The sequence below is a fragment of the Brachypodium distachyon genome, chromosome 2 (genome assembly GCF_000005505.3).
Source record: "Brachypodium distachyon strain Bd21 chromosome 2, Brachypodium_distachyon_v3.0, whole genome shotgun sequence".
Lineage (NCBI taxonomy): Eukaryota > Viridiplantae > Streptophyta > Magnoliopsida > Poales > Poaceae > Brachypodium > Brachypodium distachyon.
In genome coordinates, this window is record NC_016132.3 from 5174505 (window position 1) to 5196182 (window position 21678).

Genomic DNA, 21678 nt, shown 5'->3' on the forward strand with positions numbered 1-21678 from the left:
TTTCTCTCTTTTTTTTTAACGTGTTTAGGTTATGCTTCTGCCATGAGGACATAATATTCTTCAACAGTATTAAGATCTTAATTGGTTGTAGCGGTTCAACAACCCCGCGCCAACATTAACATTGAGATGAAAACAAATAAGAAATGTTTGATCCGAGATAATAAATCCTTTTTTCATTGAAAAAAGGAATATTTCGGCTTCATTAACGAAACCACATAAATGGTCTACAAGGTCTTAAGACAAAAATTCTATGTCCCAACAGATGATAAATTATATAGTGAATCATTCTACTCCAAGTATTTTCTCAAAGTGTGGTTAATGTATTTTTATAGAAGCGCACGTGTAATGTACTAGTTTCAGTAAAAATAAAGATGTCAACTGATGGAAAGTAGTCTGTCAACCATCTTCTCCATTTTCTTATATGGAAGTCATTATGGTAAAACTTTAGAAAACGTGGATCAAGATAAAGATGGCTAGATAGGCTGGGACGATCTAAAATATTCTTGGATGCATGCATGAATAGACAGTCATGAGCGTGGAATTTTGCTACTATAGCGAAATACTTCCTCCTTTTTAGTTGATTAAGCTCATCTTCAAAATCAGGATATCATAATTTGCTACTACCTCCGATTCTAAATTTCTAAAATTTTGGCATGGTTTTAGTGTAGGGACTAGATGCGTCTTGGACTTTGCATCTCCGCATGCTGGTTTTTTTCTCGACTGATGCAAGAAGGGCGATGTTTGTCTGATCCCATCCATGACCCCTTCAACCTCAAAGGTTGTGTTTGCTCTAGTTCTATCTTGGTTATGGTGTTTTTCAAGACGAGCCCAATAAACAAACAAGGGAAGGGAATACAAGCTAAAAAAAAAGGGGAAGGAATAGTTTCCATGATCGATGGCCAGTAGCGACTGGGGATCAATCACGCGCCTGATAGTCACAACTACCCGATTCAATGTGCAATTTCCTTGAAACAAGTACGAGATGGTGCTGGTGGTACTGCTCAACAGTTGGCAACTCTGAATTCTGGGGTTCATGCACTCAAAACCGTTTTTCGTGTGGCTCTTGAGTCTGGACTCTGCGTGAATGCTCTCGTGTGGTTGGAAGTACACATATTTTCTCTACAGTGTTAATATTCATGTACGTAGTGCACTTTCTAAAATCTTATCGATGGCTTGCGTAGAAAACAAGAAGCGCATGACGAAGCTGGTACAGACATGCATCACCACTTCACCATCGTGTCAAGCTTATCAGCGATTGCGAATTTGCGATGGGCTACCCGCTCGATCCGGATAGTTGATTTCCTATCTAACGGCCTAGCCTTCAAGTCCCGTGTGCTGCGCTGTGGGCTGTTCAGATTTGCACACCGCGGCTGCTCGCCCGCCAGCCGTTCTTCCCCGGTCCCCGCGACAGAACCTTCTAGAAACCCCCGGCAGCGGCGGCGCACCCGCGCCTACCTGCTAGCCCTAGAGTAGCAGCGGCGAATGGCGGCCGCGGTCGAGGAGCGCATGGATTCGTTTTTCAAACAGGCGCGGGGGAGAGGGGGCTATTGGTGGGAGCACGTCGAGTTGGCTCCTGAAGTGTGGGGAGGTCTGGAGCTGGAAATGGCCCCATCTCGCTGCCACTGATCTCGGATTCGACCTGTAATTTTGACAAGTCGATTTCCGTTGCGCTGTTCAAGTGGGCGCGTCGATCTGCGTCCGTCAGCGACTCTGGGCCAAAATTGAATGTGCAGTCCAGCTACTTGGTTCCAATTGGCCTCTTTCCGTGTCGGATTAGAGCTGTAAGTTTCTGCCTTAAACTGACTCGTTCGATGTGCTGAGTTGCAGGCTTATAGCTTCAGTTGATTACTTTGGTGAGTTGGACTAGCAATATTGATCTGTGTGATTTCATATAAATTTAGTCATGTTCTAACAAAATGGTAGTCAAATAACTGTATGGTCTTTCACCTCATCAGGCTGGTTATGCTAATACAGAAATTAAACTTAACAGTTGTTTTTCCAAAGTACAGTAGCTACCTAGCTGCTGCTGTGAATCTGTGATATATACAGTGTCGACATGTGCCGGTGTCCTTTGATGATCTGATTCACGTGGGGCTGGCTATGGGAAAGGGCCAAAACCAATAATAAATAACCTTACAGCTCGTTTGGCACCCATCATTTGGGCCTGGAATTCTCGAATTCATTTTGAATTTCAGAAACCAACTTGTTTGGTTGGCATGGAATTGGCCACAGGACAGGAATTCAATCTCAAATTTCATGGAATCACCCTATAAGTAACCCCAATTCCTCTCTAAAAACAATCATTTCTCTGGAATTGTCTCTCACTCTTCAAATCCATGTGGTAGACATACATGATTTTTGAACCCGGAATTCAAATTCAACCAAATGAAATCCTATCAAAAAATGGATTTCTTTTCGTTTTTATCAAATGAAATGAAAGGATGGATGCTAAACGAGCTGTTAGGGTCTTTGTGGCGGTGCTATGATCAGTTTGGACTACTCCAAATGAAATGATTTTCCAACCAAAACTTTGTGCATCTCCTCTGCATGTTCTTTACGAAGAAATTTGCTTCTTGCTCAGTGGAAGGGACTGCTTTCTGCAAGAAAAGTGCTGGAGGCCATGACGGTGACAGGCCCTGGGCGGTGATAGCTAAACTTCAAGGGATGGCGTGCACAAGGCGCAGGGCGTAAGATAGTGTTGGCTTTAGTTTGCTCGATCAACTGTGATGTCTGTTGTTTTCCTTTTGCTGTATCACAGATTCAGGGTTTCGCTTCCTGGGTCTTCCCTGAACTTTCCTGTTTCCGCAACACACTGAACCTTTGTGTTTTCCAGTAAAGCAGGGATGAAAAGCCCTTTCTCATTTAAATAATCTTTGATATACAATGACTTCTTGCAACTTCCAGAGTTTTTAATCTTTAAGGTTTTGTCTATAAGAAAAATCCCCAAAAATTAAGTAATTCTTACAACTTGAAATGTCAGTTTTTACCGTTGCTAATATGTTGAAGAATTTGACCATATATTTATGATTATCATCTAAATAGTTGCTGTGATCTCAAAGCACAGAGGTTAATAACTTGAATGGGAGACTGCTTGTCACTGTCTCAATCCCAGTACATGATCAACCTTCTAGCTAGAATTAATACCAGGTCCAACATGCAGTGCTTGTAATCGTTTTTCAAGGAGAGATGATATTCTCTCACTAGATTTATCTAGTCGACGCCTCCCTCCTCAAACATTTGGTCTGTAGACCAGATTTAAAACTTCTATGAAAAAAAGAGCAGATTTAAAACGTTTTCCATCACTTCTTCATATTTACATTCTAAAATAAACTGGAACTCCAATTAATTCCTGGTTGGCATTTTCTTCATGACTTCGTCAAGTTGCTCAGTTTGTTTGCTCAATCTAAAACTGGCAACTTTCTCAAATCCGAGCCCTACCGCACTCCCCAATCCCCATGCATTACTCTTTGTACAGTTTATGATTTTCAGCTTCCTTAATCAAATCTCCATAAGAAACAAATGGTCGCCATCTCGAATTACTGTAATATCATCGATTTCAGCAAGATCTCGACTTAACAGTTTCGTAGGATAATAACCGGCAAACTTCTGACCTACAGAAAAATTGCAGGATAAGTATATTGGAACTAAAACAAGGAATGCTCTGTGTGATTTAGATAGTACCCAGTGCTAGTATCTTGAATTATGCCTAATTAGGCTTTCATGCTATTTGCTTAGTACAACTGCTGCTGTTTTTTGGGATGGCAAAAGAACTGAAGAACTCCAAAAGAAGCCAGGGCACAACTCTATCCAGAAAATGTTCCACTATGATATCAACTATGAATGACAGATGCTACAAGGTTGCATTATTAGCTAACTGGGCTAATACAAACCCAGTGCGGCATCGATTCATCAACTTAGCATTGAAATCAAAACTCTTGTGTTACCTAGGGCCAGAAGTTGGTCCTTTAGAATTATGGACATCACTTTACTTACTGGGCTAGGGCCCTGCAACGGGGTCCACTTAAACTCAGTTGCAGGACTACTTTAAATTCTTACTGGAGTAAGATTTAGTTGAATAATTGTAACTAAAACTTCGACAGCTTAACCTTAAATGTTTCTTTAGCAGGCAAGAGTATTATAACTAAAACTTGGACAGCTTAACCTTTAAGTGTTTCTGTAGCAGGCAAGTATATTAGCATACTGATCTAAGACAGGTTATCAGCTGGAGCCTGGAAGTGGTGTTTCCGGACGAATACTGTGTAAGAAAGTTATGCTCTGGTTATGATGTAGCACTATACAGCTCTTTTCAGTTCTCATATAAATTTAGAGTAAAAAAAAACTAGTGATAGGCTATTAGAAACCTAAGCAACCAAATATACTGAGAAGCTGAAGCCCCTCTGGACCAAATATCTGAGAAGCTGTCTTTTGGAAAAAGCTAAGGCCTTGTATATGGAGTTTAAATATTAATCATGTATTTGATTAATGAATACTTACGAGCTATGCTGAAAAGTTGATCAAGAGATCCTGGTAAATTTATAACTTTTGCACATGGACCCCCTGAACTTTGGTTCTGTTGGGTATGGATATGAATTATCACTCTTTTTCTTTCTGACACCACAGAACCATCATAATCATGTGAGCAAATTCCACCTTCTGTGTGTATATCTGTGATCTCCTGGAGTTCTTCAGCAACTGAGCATGTAAGCATTTCACATGGGATCCTTGACTGTCTTGTTTTTGTGTCATGCCATGTGTTTTTAAACCTGTCATGGGCCTCTATATCTCCTGTTGTGTTGTTGCCGTTTAATATTTGTTGATGTGCATTGGCCTTTCCTTTGTCCATAACACAATTTGTAAATATATGATCTTCCATGCCTTCACCTTTATCAGGCCAATAAATGTTTCTACTGACAGTCTTGCAAATGTCTCCATGTCTATCTGATCCATTGTGTTCATTATGGTGTTCTCCACTGCAACATAATGTTACTGTTTCTCTTGCTTTTGATTCATTGTTTTCATTGACTTGATTGAATGCAGAACGTCTGTTGTACTTTCCAGAGTGTTGATTGAGCATCCCTTGACATATGTCCGCTATCTCAGTAGAGAGCCTTTGATCTGTGTTCATTTTCTGCCAAATGCACAATAATACTAAATCACCAATTTTCTTTCTGCATAGACAACTAAATTATCAAAACATGATGCCATAAAGATGACAAATCGCGAACTCACCTGATAAAGATTGTTTATTATGATTTCTTTGTCATGTTTGTTTTCCTGAATTATGTTTTTGAGCACTGTTGTGTTCAGCCTTAGTAGTTGGGAAACTCTGGAAGTGCGGAAAGTGGATGGCTGGGGAATGTTGCAGAGAACTCCTATTTCACCAAATATGTCAGCACCAGATAGTATTTCCTGAACCTGGATTTTGTAATGATACACATCAAATTCTGGATTAACTTCTGTCCTTTAAATCATATGACATTTTTTTTGTCTCGTACCTTTTCTGTCCCATCAATCATTATCCGTTCTTCCTGCCAAATAAAATAGCAAAACTTACAATAGCATACATGGATGTAAGAAACTGCAGAATTGTGAAAATTATAGTTAGACTAACCACTGCTCCTGAGACTAATATGTAAACATCTGTCGGTGTTTCATTTTGGAGTATGACCGTTTCTCTTGGTGGGTAGTACTCTGCTTCCATTGCGTTAACCTACATTCAAACAGTAATGTATGACCTTGCAGTTGTTGATTGTATTCATGGTGCGCTATTTTACAATTGCTCTAGGATAACAAACTAGCTTTCATGTGCTCATACCAATTGGAGCATGCAAGTGAAGGAAACACCATGGAAAAGATGTATCTTTTCTAGGACAGGGAGGAATAAGTGGCATGCTATGCTTGAACGGATTGCCTTGGGAAGACTATCCAATGTTTCTTTCTGTTTCAGCTCCTCTGTCTTATACCTTAGGCAGATATGAGCTAGCATTTCATCCCTAATTTGTGCTGGTAACTGATTTCTTGCAGCAAACTGAGAGGCTGCATGGATGGTATCCCTCTGAAGAATTGACCAGAAAGGTTAGTAGGTACAAAAAACACTATTCCGTATGGTATTCTTGAAATAGAAGGTCTTGCATCTATGCATGTCGATACATGTGGGAGTGCACAGGCGTGTTTATGTGTGTTCAGTTAGCTAGAGTCTTTGCGCATATCTGAACATGCAAGGCCTTTGGGCAACTGGGAATCCAGAGTCAAGACATGCTAGCAACATATGTATAAGCGAGGTATTATTTTATTTTATTTTAACTTATCCTGGCCTATAATCTATAGGTGCATTTGCATTATGTTAATTACAATCAAGTTAGCATGTAACTTCCCTTTGATAAGATCATCCCACAGAAACAAATAACCTCTTACTTTCATTATTTATTCCAGTCCTTTTCTAAAGCTAAGCACATCACCAGAATAACAACAATACTTTTTGAAGGTATTTGGAAGAGTACGTACAAAATTCCTGGTACGGCAACTTCCCTGGACAACCAGATTTGTCATGTTTCCAATGAGGTATGCCGTCAATCCCAGGTTAAATAGCATGAAGCATATGCTAAATGACATTTCTCTTGGATTTTCTGCGTGTAAATCCCCATAACCAGTTGTCGTGAGTGTTGTAATGGACCAATAAATTGCTGTAATATATCTAACCCATAGACTCTCTGATCTGTAGTTTGGTATTGCTGCTCCTATCCAGGTTCTTGTTGGATCAGGGTATCTATCAGCTATTAAGTAAATGAAACATCCTGAACAATGTGCTGCAAAAAGAGTAACCTGCAATGTTCACTCAAACATATAAGATTAAGTTTCCTTCATTGGGGCAGTAATACGTCGATTTATTTCATACTTGGAGTCTTGGAGAAGAGAGCATGCAAACTTACAGAAATTAGTTTGGTGCACCTTATCCAGTAGTAGTTTAATCGGATATCCTTTTCAAGCCTAGAGGGGGAGATTTAAATTATTAATTTACATCCATCTTATTTTCAAGTTTCAAGTAAAAAAAGATATGCACCTGGCAAATAAAGCACTGAGGCGCCGAAGACGCCATAATCGAAGCATGTTAAGTATCCTATAAGTAAGGCCATTTCCATGCTTGTTAAATAGTAGCCCAAATGGTTGATATGGAATAGTTGAGCAAACGTCAAAAATGAACCATGAAGAGAGATATCTGCGTAAAGGCTTTTGTCAGTTTTCTTCAAATTGTTAACTTCGCGTTTGTGTTTTACCATTCAGAGTAACATAGTTGAGAATACTTGAGGTGCAAGTGCCAACCTAGCTGCTATCTGTTTTGGATTATCCACTAGAAGATAAGACTTGCGATCAAGATAGGCTAGAAAAAAGGTGAGAACAATATCAATTGCAAAGAAACTGTTGACAATGTTCTCAACCAGGAAAAGTTTCCATGACATATGCCTCAGAAATGCTAGTTCAAATGGGTAGTTCCATGCTGAATAAACAACAAGCACAAGCAAGAACGTCTCCCAGGTCCTACAGACACAGAAGAGCGAGAAATTATGTTAAGTATTCATATAAACATGCACATATGAAGTGAGAGAAAACAAAGAATGTGATTTTACCTGTAACGGGAATCATAAGGAGAAATGATGAATTTCCTCAACTTGATAGACTGGTTTGCTCTTGCTCCTAGAGATGGGAGTAGGTCATTGTGGAAGATATTGCTAACATTTTCCATTGGAGTGTCTAGTTAGAACTGACGTTCCTAGTTCCTACTTGATGGACTTTTCCATTGGAGTTTCTAGTTAGAAGCAGGATTTACCTAACTCAATGATGCTAGTTCCTACGAGATGTTTGGACTGCGGAAGATATTGATCTTGGCAATTGGCATGCCTTTGAATTTTGATGCGTGGTGAGTGCAGCATAAATAAGATTTGGGTTTAGCTCCAAGAAAGAAGAGGATGAATGAAACACCGGAAGTAAGATCCTTGATGTGGACTTCAAAAGATAGTGACGTTTTATTTGTTTCTACTTGAAAATAAAACAAATAAGTGGTCTGGGCTTACTACTCATGATTTTGGTAGGTTAGCTATGAATGGGCTGTAAATGTTCTGGTGTACCAAGTGTGGTCAGGGTTTAGGAGAAGGTGTATGCCAGTCTTTTGGGAAGTCTTTTCAGATTTGACAGACAGGTCTTGCAGAGTTGTAGGCTGAATTAATTAAAGGCATACAATTTTGAAGTTTAGAAGATAAAATATCATTTATTTGGTTCATTCTTATGTTGTTTGTAAGGACTCCCTAGTAGTGAAGTGAAAGTTTGTTCCCAAGATAAATAATCGTGTTTTGTTATCAGCATGAAGTCATGCTCTACGAGCTTCTACTTTTTGCTGTGAAGTTATTTGAAATCATTTTAGTGGCATCTGAAGATATCAACTGGATATAATATTACTACATGGAGAGAAAAGATTGATACATACATGCTAGCTAAGCATGGTTGAACCATTGTTATGGTCAATGCCTCAGAAAGGTTCTGGATCTTTTTTTTAAAATCCAAAGGTTCTGGGTTAAATGACAAGAAAATTCAACTTGTGCCCCCTTCGTGAAGAGTGGTTTACACCATGCATCTACTGTACTTGTTCTTAAGAAATGGGAGGACATAACCACAAAGTGTACTGTGTTACAAAGTTCCTCTTTTGCTTGAGTGTTTATCTAACTAGAATTGCTCCCCATTTGCTTTTAGCTTGTGATCTGTGATGCTGTCAATGTAACAACACGAGGCAAGCTTAAAAGTCGTTGCAAGTCTTCCTTTTCCTCGGTCTGCATTTTTGCCAGTTACGTCGTACTTCTTCTGGTCAGTAAATAGGTCTATTGAATATGCCTGAGACCATTTCGATAATAGTGTAAATGATCGTCAACACTATCATTACTTTATGATCCCTGAGCAATCTATACATGAACCAGAAAATAAATATCTGTCCTCGTTGGCTGCTGGCGAAGAATCTCGTGTTATTTGGTATACAAATTGTTCTGTTCTCTCTAAAACTTGGGTAAGAATTGCTATTTTAGGTGAAATAAACCCTTGTACACGGTACTTGAACATTATCTCCATGATTGCACAACCTGATACACCTTTCTTGCAACGCATGTCTGTTACTGGAAAACTTACAATCACATGAAAAAAATTGGAAGTATTGTATTGTATTGTATTGTATTGAATGTCTTACTGATTTGCCTTTGCAGGATTGTTAAAAGTGAAGTTTACCATCAGGAGTTTGCCAAACAGTCTGGGTTATGGTACTGGAGCTGAAAAATAAATAAATAGCAAATGTACAAGGCTTCAGCTTAACTTGCCTCACAATCCACAGACTTCCATCACGGGCTTCCTGGGAGCTTGCATCTGTCTAGAAGCCTGGTGGAGCGACCTTTATCTGTGTCCAATACTTTTTCCAGCTTCATCACGTGTAGCTATTTGATGGTTGTCTTTCTTTCATATGTCACCTTCAGTTTTTGCTAACTTGAATTCTAGAGACTGTCATCTGGAAATGATTTCTTTTTTTGAACTTTCAGGCAAAGAAATGCCTATTCGCGGTGTAAGGAGATGATTCTGTGCTTTCTCTCGAGCTCATTTGTGCAGAACTGTCTTGCATACTGTTAACCAGGAACTCCGTATATGTTTGGAATTGGGAAATTACTGACCGGTTGGATTGAAGTGTCAGCTTGCAGATGTTGCATGTTTTTCGGGCTCTGAAATTATGAACGAATGTACTGTAGCTCGTTACCGGTCAAGAGTCAAGACTGCACTGGATGCATCTCCAAGAAAAACATATGGAATTGGGAATAGGCAGTTAGCTTTGACTGAGTTGATCCTGATCTTTTACTGAAAAATCCAATGCCTTCGTTCACAATCGAACTAAATAAGTCGGGTCTGTTACTGTCACAAAATAATACTGTAATTAAAGTCAGAACTGTTTGGTTGCCTCCGTTTCGAAAGAAAAAAAATAAGTCGTGCTGCCACGGCGACACCAGATTCGACCGTCCTCCCTGGTCGCTAGTATGCCTATAATAAATCCAACGTTTTCAAGGAATTCAACGCTCTCTTAGGATAATCGTGATAATTACTTTTTTAGCGAAATCGTGATAATTACTGTACCACGGTCGTCCCGTGGTTCGGAAAACCAAGAAAAGTGTTAACAATATGGGCCTCAAACCCAACCTATTTGGCCCATATGAAACCCACAATAGTTCATTACAAATGAGATTTTTCCAAAACATGTCCCAAAAACATTTCTAAATTTTTTCCCTCAAAAACTTACTGAAACATATTTCCCCATTTAATATAATCTAAATACTTATTTTCTGTGTTGCACAATGTTTTCATGGGTCCCCAGTGCACATTGTCCTCTCTTACAACTTTGACTATAATTGTATTCACCAAATGCCTTACAGATATAAATGATACTTTGTACCAAGTCCCCGACATTTGATTGTAGCACATAAAGAAATACTGGAACTTACTTGAAGGATTAGATTAGATCCTACTTGCTAGCCATGTTTGTCATAGCAACAAAGACATTTTTTAATGAGGCTGGGCCTCACTAAAATTTCCGGCATGCAAAAAAGTTCATAGGAAAGAATTCTATGGTTTCATATCCTACAACTCAAGCAATTAGTATATGGAGTAGGAAAATTTGCTTAGGAATAGAATTCTCAAAATTCCCATAAAATTTATTTGAATTAAAGAGACCCCGACTCAATTTATGACTTTTGCAGAGCACGCCAATGTTCAGATTCCCTTATCATGATTTTCAGGGACAGGTTTCTACGCATTCTCCACATACATGGTACTGTAACATTTTCATAGCTTTCACAACTCGTAGCACTGGTTTTCACCAAATTAAGCACGAGAGTTCAGCAGTTATACACGAGAGAGCTGGTAGCAGCTGGACGAATACGATCGGGCATGGATGCATACGGGAGTTGCTCAAGGCAAAGCTTCCTTTCGACATTCCCAAAAGGGTCCAACGCATAGAAGCAAGCAAAGCGACCAGCGAAAAGTCCGAAACGAAAAAGGTTGCCATAACCAATTCTCCTTGCGATGCCACGGTCGAAGAAGAACAGTAGTCGCTGTCCTCCGGTCGCGGTCTGAACATACGTTACAAACCCCTGGGATCGATCTCCGGGCCATCTCCTGCTCCCCTTTCCCCACCGCCGACGAGCCGCAAGCTATGGCTTCTCCTCCCTCCTCTTCCTCCTACTCCTCCTCATACCCCGCACCCCACCACACACGCCCGCGCTTCCGGCGATCTCCTCGGCCGCCGCCTCCCCCACGGCTGCGTTCCTCCTCGACGTCGTCCTCCCGCCGATCCTCCCCCGTGCAGGTGAGCTTCTAGATCTCCCGCGGAACCCCATTCCCCGTATAGCTAGGCTTTCGCCTCGTGATTGCCGCCTATCTGGTATTCGCCAAAGCGTCGGCACGGGTGGCCGGTGGCGGCGTCGCGCCTAGTGATCTCTCTTTTTTAATTTACATAATCCAAGTTGTCGCAAGGTTGTCTGCGTGATTCGATTCGATGCTATTTTATTCAGATTTGAATGTACAATATTCAGGTTGGTTACTGTTGCAGTATCATGGCAGCATAACGCATTTTGGGTCGGTAGTGGTATGATGGGTATGCGGATTGTGTTGCAGCGTCAAACTAATGTATGCGGCTGTAATTCACCTGCATCTCATCAGATGGAAGTGCGGTTGAATTGATCTCGCTGCCATTACCTTTTGCAGGAGTCCCAATTCGGAAGCATGGCATCAAGACCCGCAAGGAGGCGTGGTTCTGTTCAGATTGCCACAGCATTTGACGAGGTACTGTTTTGTTTCTCTTCTTCAAATAGCAGTGTTACATACACCACGAATATCTTACTAGTTGAAGTGACTTGGTGTAGGATCTTGGGGATTTCTCACTGGTGCATCATGACGATGGGGATGAGGCATTTGGTGTTGCCCTATATTCAAGTGAGAGCGAATGGAGCGATGATGAGGCTGTGTTAACTCAAATTGCTGATGTTGAGTTACCAGTGATGACTGATAGACGCTTCAAGGGGGCAGAGGGTGCGATAACTATTGCTGCCCATAGGCTCGCCAGCATTGAGAAAGGGCACAGGAAGAGCAGGTAAGATATCTGGCTTTTCATATATTACTTATTCAGAGGCTGCTTATGTAGACCCCCCTTGTTTATAAGATGGATGAAGTACTTGCATCTGGCAAGTGAAATACAAACAATTGTAGCTAATTCAGGCAGTTGTAAAGACAAAGTCATATACTATCATAGGAATATGGCTAGGTATCAGCGTTATTTGGCAACAGATTCCGTAGTGTAATTTCCTGGAATAGTACACAGTTAAATACTACTGTGGAGTAATAGTAATACATTAAGAGAATATGCTATGAAAGATCATATAAATCTTGTTCTTTGTGGTTAGTGAAACACAAAAGCTATCAAACCAATATGAACAAATAGGCTTTTCTTTGTACTAAGTGGAACAGAAAGGCAACTAATAAGAAGATAGGCCTTTAGAACTGTATGGCTAGTTTCTGACTGAAATTTTTTACATCAATTCCCAGAACTCAACAAGGGCTGATGAATAATGTTGGACTGATTGCTTTCCTAGCAACATTACTTTTGTTTGTCGACTGGTGTTCTTGGAGGATTGTTAGGCTTCCTCTGGACTCATTTTATTTGACACGCCCTTTTTTAATATCGGCAGTTCTATCAGCATTAGCTGGATTTATTTTTGCACCAATTGCTGATAGCATGAAGATTCATCATTTCCGGAGGAGAGGGAAGCCCGTTTCTCCATCTTATGGAAAGCCAACCCCAGCAATGGGAGGGCTGTTCTTCATTCCCATTGGTATTTTAGTTGCAAGAAGACATGTTAGTTCCAACTCAAGTGGAGTAAATGGAGCAACTATAATAACCCTCATATTTGCAATAGTTGGGTTACTTGATGATATTTCAAACCTTACCATGGATCGCAAACGTAAAGTTCCTCAGTGGATAAGATTCTTGATTCAGGTAAGTGGCGATTTCTCATATTAGACTATTGGGTTCCATGTACATGTTACATTGAATGCAACTTAGAAGCAACTTTGTTCACTGTGCAGACTGCTGCTGGGATTTACTTCTTTATCTGGTTGGGTTCTGCAGATATTTCAACACCATACAGCATGTAAGCATTACGGCAACTGATATGTGCCTTGAATCCAGGTGCAGTTTGATTTAGAGCTTGATCAACTATGCGATCTTGTGATTGTGGTTGTCTTTCCGATTTGTTGTTCTTAACATCAAAAGCAAAATCTATCTTAACTACCTATACAGACGATTGTCATAGAGCACAGAATCATACAACACATGAAGGCTGCAGGGTGGAACTACCATTTAAGCATTGGTGTCAAATGACACCAATGAATTTTCACTAACCTACTTTAGAATAAACAAACTTCTCTTAAAAATATGAATTAACACTGGTACATTTAGAAGAGTGACACCCACGGTACTATTTCTTAGGTGGAATTCTGTGGTGTCATCTTATATTGTTGCTGACTTACACAACAAATATTGATTTTTCAACTCAAGTCAGTAGCTAGTAATAATGTTTACATGTTAATTTTAGAGCCGATGGGTGATCTGCCAATTGGTACTTTAAAGATGACTATTTCCCTAGCTAATATATTGGTATATCGGGCACATCATATGGCCTTAAATTCTCTGATCAAGCATATCACAAGTAACAGATATATGAAGCAAAATCTTCGTGACATTTCTATAATCTATACTCAGGTTCATGATAATATTCAAGGCTTTTTGAACACTCAACTTTACTGATTCCAATTTGTTCATGAAGGAAATTCCTCGTTCCTCTACCTCCTCCTTTTGGTCTTGCACTCATGGGAAAACTTTATCTGGTTTTGGCTACAATATGTTCTCTTTCCATGGGTACTGGGGTAACATTGGTTGATGGTCTTGATGGCTTGGCCGGTGGTGTTGCTGCTTTAGCACTCTCTGGATTGTCTGTTGCTGCTCTCCCGATTTGCTCAGGTACTTTGTTATTTCATCTTGTTAAGATATTTTTTCGAAGTTAGTAATCCCACACCATAATTAATTCCTTACATCAAACTAACTTTTGGTCTTGCTATCATAACAAACCTCTTTAACTCATGACACATGTCAATGGTGCATTGTACCCATTTAATTTACTTATTTTTGGAGCTTTTGAAGGATACGTGATCCATTTGCTGAAAAGGGTTCAGTGCAGTCTTCTTGCAGTGTATAATATGGAAAATAACAAGGGAAAAGAAGTTTGGAAAAAAAGATGTTATGTGTAGTCATTAGTCAGGATAGATGGCATGTCTGAATTTAACTTGTGCTAAATGGATACTATCCTGTTAACTTTGTCTAATCCATCTCCTTGATCTTTTAGTTCTACTAAAAACACTTGCAAGTTTAATACTTAGTGTTGATTCTAGTAAGGTTTTGGCTGAATCATCTATTCATGATTATTGCAGAACTGAGTGTTTTTGGAACATCAATGGCAGGCGCTTGCACTGGCTTTCTTTTTCATAACAGGTATAGGGCCTCAATAGTTATGGGTCGAGTTGGTTCTTTTGCGCTTGGAGGAGCACTTGCTACCATTGCAGCATGTAGTGGAATGTTCATTCCTATGCTAATTGCATCTAGTGTCTTCTTTCTCGAGTTATTGTTGGTAATATTGCAGGTATAGTACTATTTGTATTTCTTGTTTTACCTAATATTATGATACTTGCTTATTGTTGATTCCCTTTAGTTACTGTTCTACGAGATTTGCATCTGCATGAATTAAGCAATGATATTTATTTGCTTTCATTTGGATTGTGGTTAAATTATGGTATTGCTTTACACCTTCTTTTCTCATGAACCTGTATCTAGTCATAATCGATATTTGCTCTGATTAGAACAAGCAAACTGTAACATCCTGATTTTCAGGGTTCAATTTTTTTTAAGCGAAGGATGTTGCAACATACTCGATTTCAATAAAGTATTTTGTTTCGAGTTGCCAAAATTAATCACAAATGAGTTTGGAATTAATTTAGCATAAGAAGAGGAGATGTTAAATTTCCTTAATACCCTACTTTGTTCTTTTGCGCCATGGATGTATTTTTGTTGGTTTCATCGTGTCGTGTCCTGATCATCCTGTAACACCCTGATCATCCTAGTTTATTTCCATCTTTACTAAAAGGTTTCAGGTCTTAATTATGTTTGCTACATATTTGTATATGGGTTTGTATATATGTTTGCTAATAATTTTCACCATTTTATCTTGTAAGGAACATAACACTTTGTAGATCGTGGCCTTTGAAACCGTATTTATTTGATTCTAGCATTTCCGCTGGCAAAGATCATTAATGTTCCATCTCCTTTTCTGTCTCAGGTTCCTTTAAATTTGACTCTGAAGCACGTCCATGGGACTAACAGATATTTCCTGCGAACTCTTCCCTCTCATTACTATCTTAGATTGTGGGGTGTAAAGGAACCTTATATCGTGGCAGGTGCATACGTCATGTCATGCTTCTTAACAGTATTGGCAGGATACCTTGGTCTTGTCTCAGCGTAAATAGAAAGATACCTCTATCTAATTTCTAGTGTGCCTGTAGAATGGCAGCTTCTTCAGCATTGCCCAACCTATACGAATCATTGATACGCAGAATTGCAGAAATTTTGTCATGTGGAGTTTGTAGAACACCTCAAATGAAACCGTGCCAGTATGGTACACCATGGCCCGTGGTATCCTCCGACTTGCACAAAATTGTAACCTTTTACTTTTAGTAAACTGAACCACTGTTGTTACAACTTACAGAATATAGTTCCCTTTTCTCAACAATAAAAGAACTCACAACGGAGATAAGCTTTACTCTGCATTTGTTCTTTTCAGCACAGAGATATCAATGGTGCCAACTTGAAAGATGAAACGATATAGTGTAAGTTGAATTGCTGATTATAATCACTAAAATGGTTGAGATTGGGTTGGGGTAGGGTGTAGCACTCCGTAGTGTCTGGTAGTGTGTTGTGGCGGGTCTTCAGCTTATGAAGCAATTCAGCCCAAAGACTACCAGTGGCATTTTGGTGCGGAATGCAAAGTGTCTACAGACCTGGGTTTACTCCTCTGGTACGCGGCACTGTGTTAACCTCTGTACCAGCCTATCCTTGTGGTCAGACAAATGTATCTGGTCACAGGCAGGCATTAAGAATTTGCTCAGCTGCTTACATATCTCCCCACAACTGCGAACGCAAATATTCCTCGCCTTATTCTGTAAGACTGCATGTCCTGAAATATTCTTATCAAAACTCATGTCATATAACGTGGGTTACTGTATATTCAGAGGAGTTCCCCCTAAGCTACATCTTTGTCTAGTTTATGCACACCGCGAACGGAAGTTACTATGGATTGACCATTCTGTGTTATCCTCTGTGCCAGCCGATCAGGCAAATGTATCTGGTCAGAAGCATTAAGAATTTGCTCAGTTGCTTAGATATCACCCCACAACTGCGAAAGCAAATATTCCTCGCCTAATTCTGTAACACTGCAGGTCCTGAAATATTCTTATCAAAACTCAATGTGATATAACGTGGGATACTGTATATTCAGAGGGGTGTCCCCTAAGCTACATCTTTGTCTAGTTTATGCACAGAGCGAACGTCCGGAGGGGCACACCTGACGTCGAACGTCAGACTCTAATATGGGTGGCTTCGGGCGGGCGGTAACCCCGTTGCGCTGCATGTGCGTCCTTTGTTTATAAGATCATTACTGGATGGGATCTAGCCTTCGGCTGGTCAGCTTCTCGTATAGGGATAGCCCAACCAATGGGCGTAGGAATCTTGATCGCAATGGCTATATGGGTCAGCTTGGAGGCGTGTCCACGATTAACTTATGCCACAGCAGTGGGAGACCTTGAAGCTTCAATTTTGACCTGCAGCACATGTGCTTAGCAATCTAAGCATGAAAGCATCAATTGGTACACGAGCACTATGAAACTAAAGCTATAGCTGACTTCCAATCATTGCCTTCACTGCTCGAAATTCCATCCAGAAACGCGGAACGGTACGCGAGCGTCAGGCGTATCAGTGCATACATGGGTACAGTATATATCAGATGACGCGGCTAGCTGCCGGCAGACCCATTAAACTGAGACCTGAGGAATCCCAAAATCTCGGTATCTGTGTAATACTTTAGTCTCATACTGGAGTACTTCCTTTTGATCCCCTCGAGACACGAGTAGATGAGATTGGGAACTTTCTCAAGTCCGACGTTGAGAGTTAATCTAGAATGAAGGCAGTACAACTGCCAGGCCCGTCAAAAGAGTTAATCTAGAATGTGCATATCACCGAGCTGACGGCCTGACGCGCATGTGTCGCTTCTCCTTCCATCTTACGTGATTACGTGAACTTCTGAACGAATTACGCACCGCGCAGCAGCAGCAGCGCGTGCGTGGGTGCGCGCATGCTTACGGGCTTGCGGCGCAGGCCTTGCCGTCCTCTGCAATATACCTGCACGTCCTCTGCTAGCAGTGGAGTTTGCATTGCATTTGCACGGTGGCGTGTACGTGCATTGCACAGTGGCGTGTACGTGCGTTGCAGTGGGCTCGACCGCTCAAGCACGACGGACGGATGTGGTATATGTGGTAGGGTCCGTGCTAACAAAAAATATGGGCACCCAAGAAACGTGAGTCACGCGCTGGTGGGATGGATGTCGATGCTGCAGTGCCGTACTGTGACAAAATCTACTCACAAGGCTACGTATCATAAGATGTTCTGTTCCCTCCCATACATATTACTTGTCTCAAATTTACCCAAATATGGATGTATCTATGTTTAAATTTTGCTATGTCTTTTCCATGGGTTCAAGCATTGAATATCGGGAGGTATATTAAATTCGTTTGGCAATAATTATGACATTTGGACATAGGAGCAAAGTTTGAGTGGCAGATATGAAATTCTCTCTACAGCAATACCTAGCGTCAGGCGCATCACACAATAGTACTTTCAAAAGTTAAAAAAAATATAGTGACACGTTTGACCCCGTTTTAAGGCCGTAGCGGGCATGCATGAAATGAATGTATCCAACGACTAAACTTCATTTCAACGCTTCGACCGTCCATTTCCATCCAATCCAAGCCGCCACTCCAGAACGTTCCGCGCGCTGGTTTTTAACTTGTTGCAGGAGCCAGCTTTCTACGCCGCCGGGGTCAAAGTCGATCCGAATCGGTCGAAGGCAATTTTACAGAAAACGTCGCCGTCACAGATGAGTAGCTGCAGGAATCAATCTCAGGCAACCAGCCAGTCGTCGGACGAGGATCGCTGTTATCAATCGAGCGCTGGGGGTGTGGCAGCGCGCGCCATGCATGACAGCACGGTGAGGCGCCAACGGTTTGGACCATGGACTGATGGACTCGGAGAGCTGTGACTTTGTCGCTTTGGTGGTGGCCGGTTTGTCATCATCCATGGCGTCTGCACCCAACCGATTAACCGATTAAGGAAACGTCGTATACTGTACTCCTACTGTATGAAGAGGAAGCGATCAAAATTGTACGCATCCTAGGTTTGAAACAACGGAAAAAGGGAGAATTTCTGGAGCTTCCGAGGCCAAGAAAAACTTGCTGCTACGAGACTTCCGGAGCAAAGGAATAATCCTGCAGGACGAAACGAAGAGAATCGGCATGGACGCCTTTATCGACTTTCGAGTTTCGAGTTCGTTTGACGCATTTTTCATGTGTCCTCTCTTCTAGACTAGACGCATCCTCACCCGGCCGGAACACGGTAGTCCAGTCTCGGCTCGGAGAAAACTTTCCCGCTGCAACGTAAAAAGCCTTTTTTCAAATTCCGGCTACCCGCCACCCAGATCGCCCACATCCTGCTGTCGCTACCAACCTAGGATTCGCGATTCCCCGTTCCGGTTCCGTAAAACCGAAAAGAACCATCTACAACGCGCAAGCAGACGACGGCTGTTTTGTACTCCTGACGCATGCGGCGCGGCAGCCATGCATCAGCCAATCAGGCCGAGGCCCCTGATGCAGCCAGCCTCCTTTCGTTTGCCCAGCGCCAGCCAGCCTTTGACCAGTGACCACCAATGCCCGCCCCGACCTTCCTTCCCCTGCTTCCACGCATGGCATAAATATGCCTTCCCCGGTTGACACATCGTACAACACAAAACCCGTGTTCTTAGTCTTAGTGTACAGGTTTGGAAGAAGAAGAGAGTTTGAGCCTTGAGCTCCACGACAACCTCTGGGAGCCACCCAGCCAGCATTGGCCGCAATGGTGGAGCTGCTGTCCGCCGGTTTCTCAGACCTGGCGCCGTTCCTGGCGGCGGCGGTGGCGCTCTACTTCCTGGCCGAGCAGCTCTCCTACCACCGCAAGAAGGGCCCCCTGCCAGGCCCTCCTCTCGTGGTGCCGTTCCTCGGCAGCGTGGCGCGCATGGTCCGCGACCCGACCGGGTTCTGGGACGCGCAGGCGGCGCGGGCTCGCGAGTCCGGCGCCGGGCTCGCCGCCGACTTCCTCATCGGCCGCTTCATCGTCTTCATCCGCGACTCGGAGCTGTCCCACCGCGTGTTCGCCAACGTCAGGCCCGACGCCTTCCACCTCATCGGCCACCCGTTCGGGAAGAAGCTCTTCGGCGACCACAACCTCATCTACATGTTCGGCGAGGACCACAAGGACCTGCGCCGCCGGATCGCGCCCAACTTCACCCCGCGCGCTCTCTCCACCTACGCCGCGCTCCAGCAGCGGGTCATCCTCGCCCACCTCCGCAGGTGGCTCGACGAGCAGAGCAGCGCCGGCGCCGGGGCCATGCCGATGCCGATCCGGGTGCCCTGCCGCGACATGAACCTGGAGACCTCCCAGACGGTCTTCGTTGGGCCGTATCTCACCGAAAAGGCGAGGGAGCGGTTCGCCAAGGACTACACGCTCTTCAACGTCGGCCTCATGGCCATGCCCGTGGACCTCCCCGGGTTTGCGTTCCGGCGCGCGAGGCTGGCCGTGGCCCGGCTGGTGCGCACGCTCGGCGCGTGCGCGCGGGCCAGCAAGGCGCGGATGCGCGCCGGCGGGGAGCCCGAGTGCCTGGTGGACTACTGGATGCAGGAGACGCTGCGCGAGGCCGACGAGGCCGCGGCGGCCGGGCGTGAGCCGCCGGCGCACACGGGCGACGAGGAGCTCGGGGGGTTCCTCTTCGACTTCCTCTTCGCCGCCCAGGACGCGTCCACCTCGTCCCTCTGCTGGGCGGTGTCCGCGCTCGACGCGCACCCGGACGTGCTCGCCCGCGTGCGCGCCGAGGTGGCCGCGGCCTGGTCGCCCGAGTCCTGCGAGCCCATCACCGCCGAGAAGATCCAAAACATGAAGTACACGCAGGCGGTGGCGCGCGAGGTGATCCGGCACCGGCCGCCGGCGACGCTGGTGCCGCACGTGGCCGGGGAATCGTTCCAGCTGACGGAGTGGTACACGGTGCCCAAGGGCGCCATCGTGTTCCCGTCGGTGTACGAGTCGTCGTTCCAGGGGTTCCCGGAGGCGGAGGCGTTCGATCCGGACCGGTTCTTCTCGGAGGACCGCAGGGAGGACGTGGCCTACAGGCGCAACTTCCTGGCCTTCGGCGCCGGCGCGCACCAGTGCGTCGGGCAGCGGTACGCGCTCAACCACCTCGTGCTCTTCATGGCGCTCTTCGTCTCCGTCGCCGACTTCCGCCGGGACCGGACGGAGGGCTGCGACGACCCCGTGTACATGCCCACCATCGTGCCCAGGGACGGCTGCGCCGTGTACCTCCAGCAGCGGTGCGCCAGATTCCCGTCCTTCTGATCTCGTCGCGTCTCCGTCTGTCTGTCTCTTTGTCCCCTTGCTCCCCCCAACGCTCCGTTTCGTGTTTTGTTTCTCTTTTCTCCTGTTATCCGGTCGTGCCGTGCCGATGTGATGATGATTTGTAGGCACTGGTCAGCCGGTGCGTTGTTGTCCAGTGGGGGTTGGTCCATTCATCGATTGTTTCGTTTGTTATTGGTTTCGTAGACTGGCAGAATACAAATGGGTTTGGTTTGGTTGCTGTGGACTGTGGTGTACTGCAGGTAGTGTTAAAGTTAAACTGGTCATACTCATCATATCTGAAATGGAATTGCTCGATTGGCTTGGGTCGACGACTCTTGTCTTGGTCTTTATGTCTGCAGCAGTATTGTGCCTTTTTTTTTGTCTGTTCACCGATAGTGGTACTCTCTCCGTCTAATAAAAGATGTTTCAAGTTTGTCAATATAAATGCATTCAGATTTAGTCAAAATTGAGACATCTTTTGTCGGATGTTGGACGGAGGGAGTATGTTATTTGTGATGCCATAACCAGCCATTCCCGCCAACATGAGTAAATAAAAGAAAAACTATAGTACGTTTGTTTCAGGTATTATTGGGTTTGCTGGGCTACTTTGTTTATGCTTCCGGACCTAGCATGATCCATGACGATATCGATCACATTGATATTTTACTTTCTGAAAAAGGAGTGGGGCTCCCTCGGATTTCTACTTATAAAAGAAACCATAGGTCCTACATACTCCATTTGTCTATACTCACTTGAGTATGTGAGCTCTCACCAGCGAACGGCTTGCTGGTTAAGGTGTTCTCCTCCAGACG

At 43.4% G+C, this 21678-nt stretch overlaps 3 protein-coding genes and 1 long non-coding RNA gene across 14 annotated transcripts; 3 read left to right on the top strand and 1 right to left on the bottom strand.

Moving 5' to 3' along the window:
• The first annotated feature begins 1195 nt into the window (after positions 1-1195).
• On the top strand, positions 1196-9977 carry LOC104582518. 6 transcript variants are annotated; one of them, XR_002963612.1, is made up of 6 exons: positions 1196-1781; positions 4181-4259; positions 4621-4700; positions 5786-6075; positions 6485-6561; positions 9243-9977. It is a non-coding gene; the product is annotated as an uncharacterized LOC104582518 (long non-coding RNA). The 6 variants fall into 6 exon arrangements; XR_002963610.1 differs by having other exon boundaries at positions 1221-1781; positions 2582-4259; XR_002963613.1 differs by lacking the exon at positions 1196-1781 and having other exon boundaries at positions 4121-4259; positions 9243-9477; positions 9570-9917.
• LOC100824787 (potassium channel KAT2) lies at positions 3117-8189 on the bottom strand. 4 transcript variants are annotated; one of them, XM_024459650.1, is made up of 11 exons: positions 7626-8189; positions 7321-7536; positions 7061-7216; positions 6930-6987; positions 6505-6822; positions 5816-6055; positions 5612-5710; positions 5496-5528; positions 5230-5415; positions 4621-5128; positions 3117-4259 (listed from the first exon to the last, which is right to left on the bottom strand). In XM_024459650.1, the coding sequence occupies exons 1-11, from the start codon at positions 7739-7741 to the stop codon at positions 4219-4221; spliced, it is 1971 nt and encodes a 656-aa protein (XP_024315418.1). In that variant the 5' UTR covers positions 7742-8189; the 3' UTR covers positions 3117-4218. The 4 variants fall into 4 exon arrangements, with proteins under 4 accessions (XP_024315418.1, XP_024315417.1, XP_010230608.1 ...); XM_024459649.1 differs by having other exon boundaries at positions 3117-3606; positions 4495-5128; positions 7626-8188; XM_010232306.3 differs by having other exon boundaries at positions 3117-3611; positions 4495-5128; positions 7626-8187.
• Positions 9978-11024: 1047 nt separating the features above from the next.
• Positions 11025-15938, top strand: LOC100823146 (phospho-N-acetylmuramoyl-pentapeptide-transferase homolog). Of its 3 annotated transcripts, none has more exons than XM_010232308.3 (8): positions 11025-11380; positions 11779-11856; positions 11937-12163; positions 12616-13066; positions 13156-13220; positions 13896-14089; positions 14557-14765; positions 15459-15938. In XM_010232308.3, exons 1-8 carry the CDS (start codon positions 11228-11230, stop codon positions 15639-15641), a joined length of 1560 nt encoding a protein of 519 aa, XP_010230610.1. In that variant the 5' UTR covers positions 11025-11227; the 3' UTR covers positions 15642-15938. The 3 variants fall into 3 exon arrangements, with proteins under 3 accessions (XP_010230610.1, XP_024315419.1, XP_024315420.1); XM_024459651.1 differs by lacking the exon at positions 11025-11380 and adding an exon at positions 11650-11700; XM_024459652.1 differs by lacking the exons at positions 11025-11380; positions 11779-11856 and having other exon boundaries at positions 12024-12163; positions 12759-13066.
• Positions 15939-19244: 3306 nt separating this feature from the next.
• On the top strand, positions 19245-21195 carry LOC100827562 (cytochrome P450 710A1). Its single transcript, XM_003565382.4, has one exon. It carries the CDS (start codon positions 19337-19339, stop codon positions 20864-20866), a length of 1530 nt encoding a protein of 509 aa, XP_003565430.1. The 5' UTR covers positions 19245-19336; the 3' UTR covers positions 20867-21195.
• The last annotated feature ends 483 nt before the right edge of the window (positions 21196-21678 follow it).

Excerpts from the sequence above, each read along its gene's own strand:
- LOC100827562 (XM_003565382.4), top strand. The coding sequence starts at position 19,337 with ATGGTGGAGCTGCTGTCCGCCGGTTTCTCAGACCTGGCGCCGTTCCTG.
- LOC100824787 (XM_010232306.3), bottom strand. The coding sequence starts at position 7,741 with ATGGAAAATGTTAGCAATATCTTCCACAATGACCTACTCCCATCTCTA. Across the intron at positions 7,537-7,625 it reads CCTTATGATTCCCGTTACAG|GACCTGGGAGACGTTCTTGC; the intron begins GTAAAATCACAT and ends CTGTGTCTGTAG. Across the intron at positions 5,529-5,611 it reads TATTAGTCTCAGGAGCAGTG|GAAGAACGGATAATGATTGA; the intron begins GTTAGTCTAACT and ends TTTATTTGGCAG.
- LOC100823146 (XM_010232308.3), top strand. The coding sequence starts at position 11,228 with ATGGCTTCTCCTCCCTCCTCTTCCTCCTACTCCTCCTCATACCCCGCA. Across the intron at positions 11,857-11,936 it reads TTGCCACAGCATTTGACGAG|GATCTTGGGGATTTCTCACT; the intron begins GTACTGTTTTGT and ends GACTTGGTGTAG. Across the intron at positions 14,766-15,458 it reads TATTGTTGGTAATATTGCAG|GTTCCTTTAAATTTGACTCT; the intron begins GTATAGTACTAT and ends TTTCTGTCTCAG.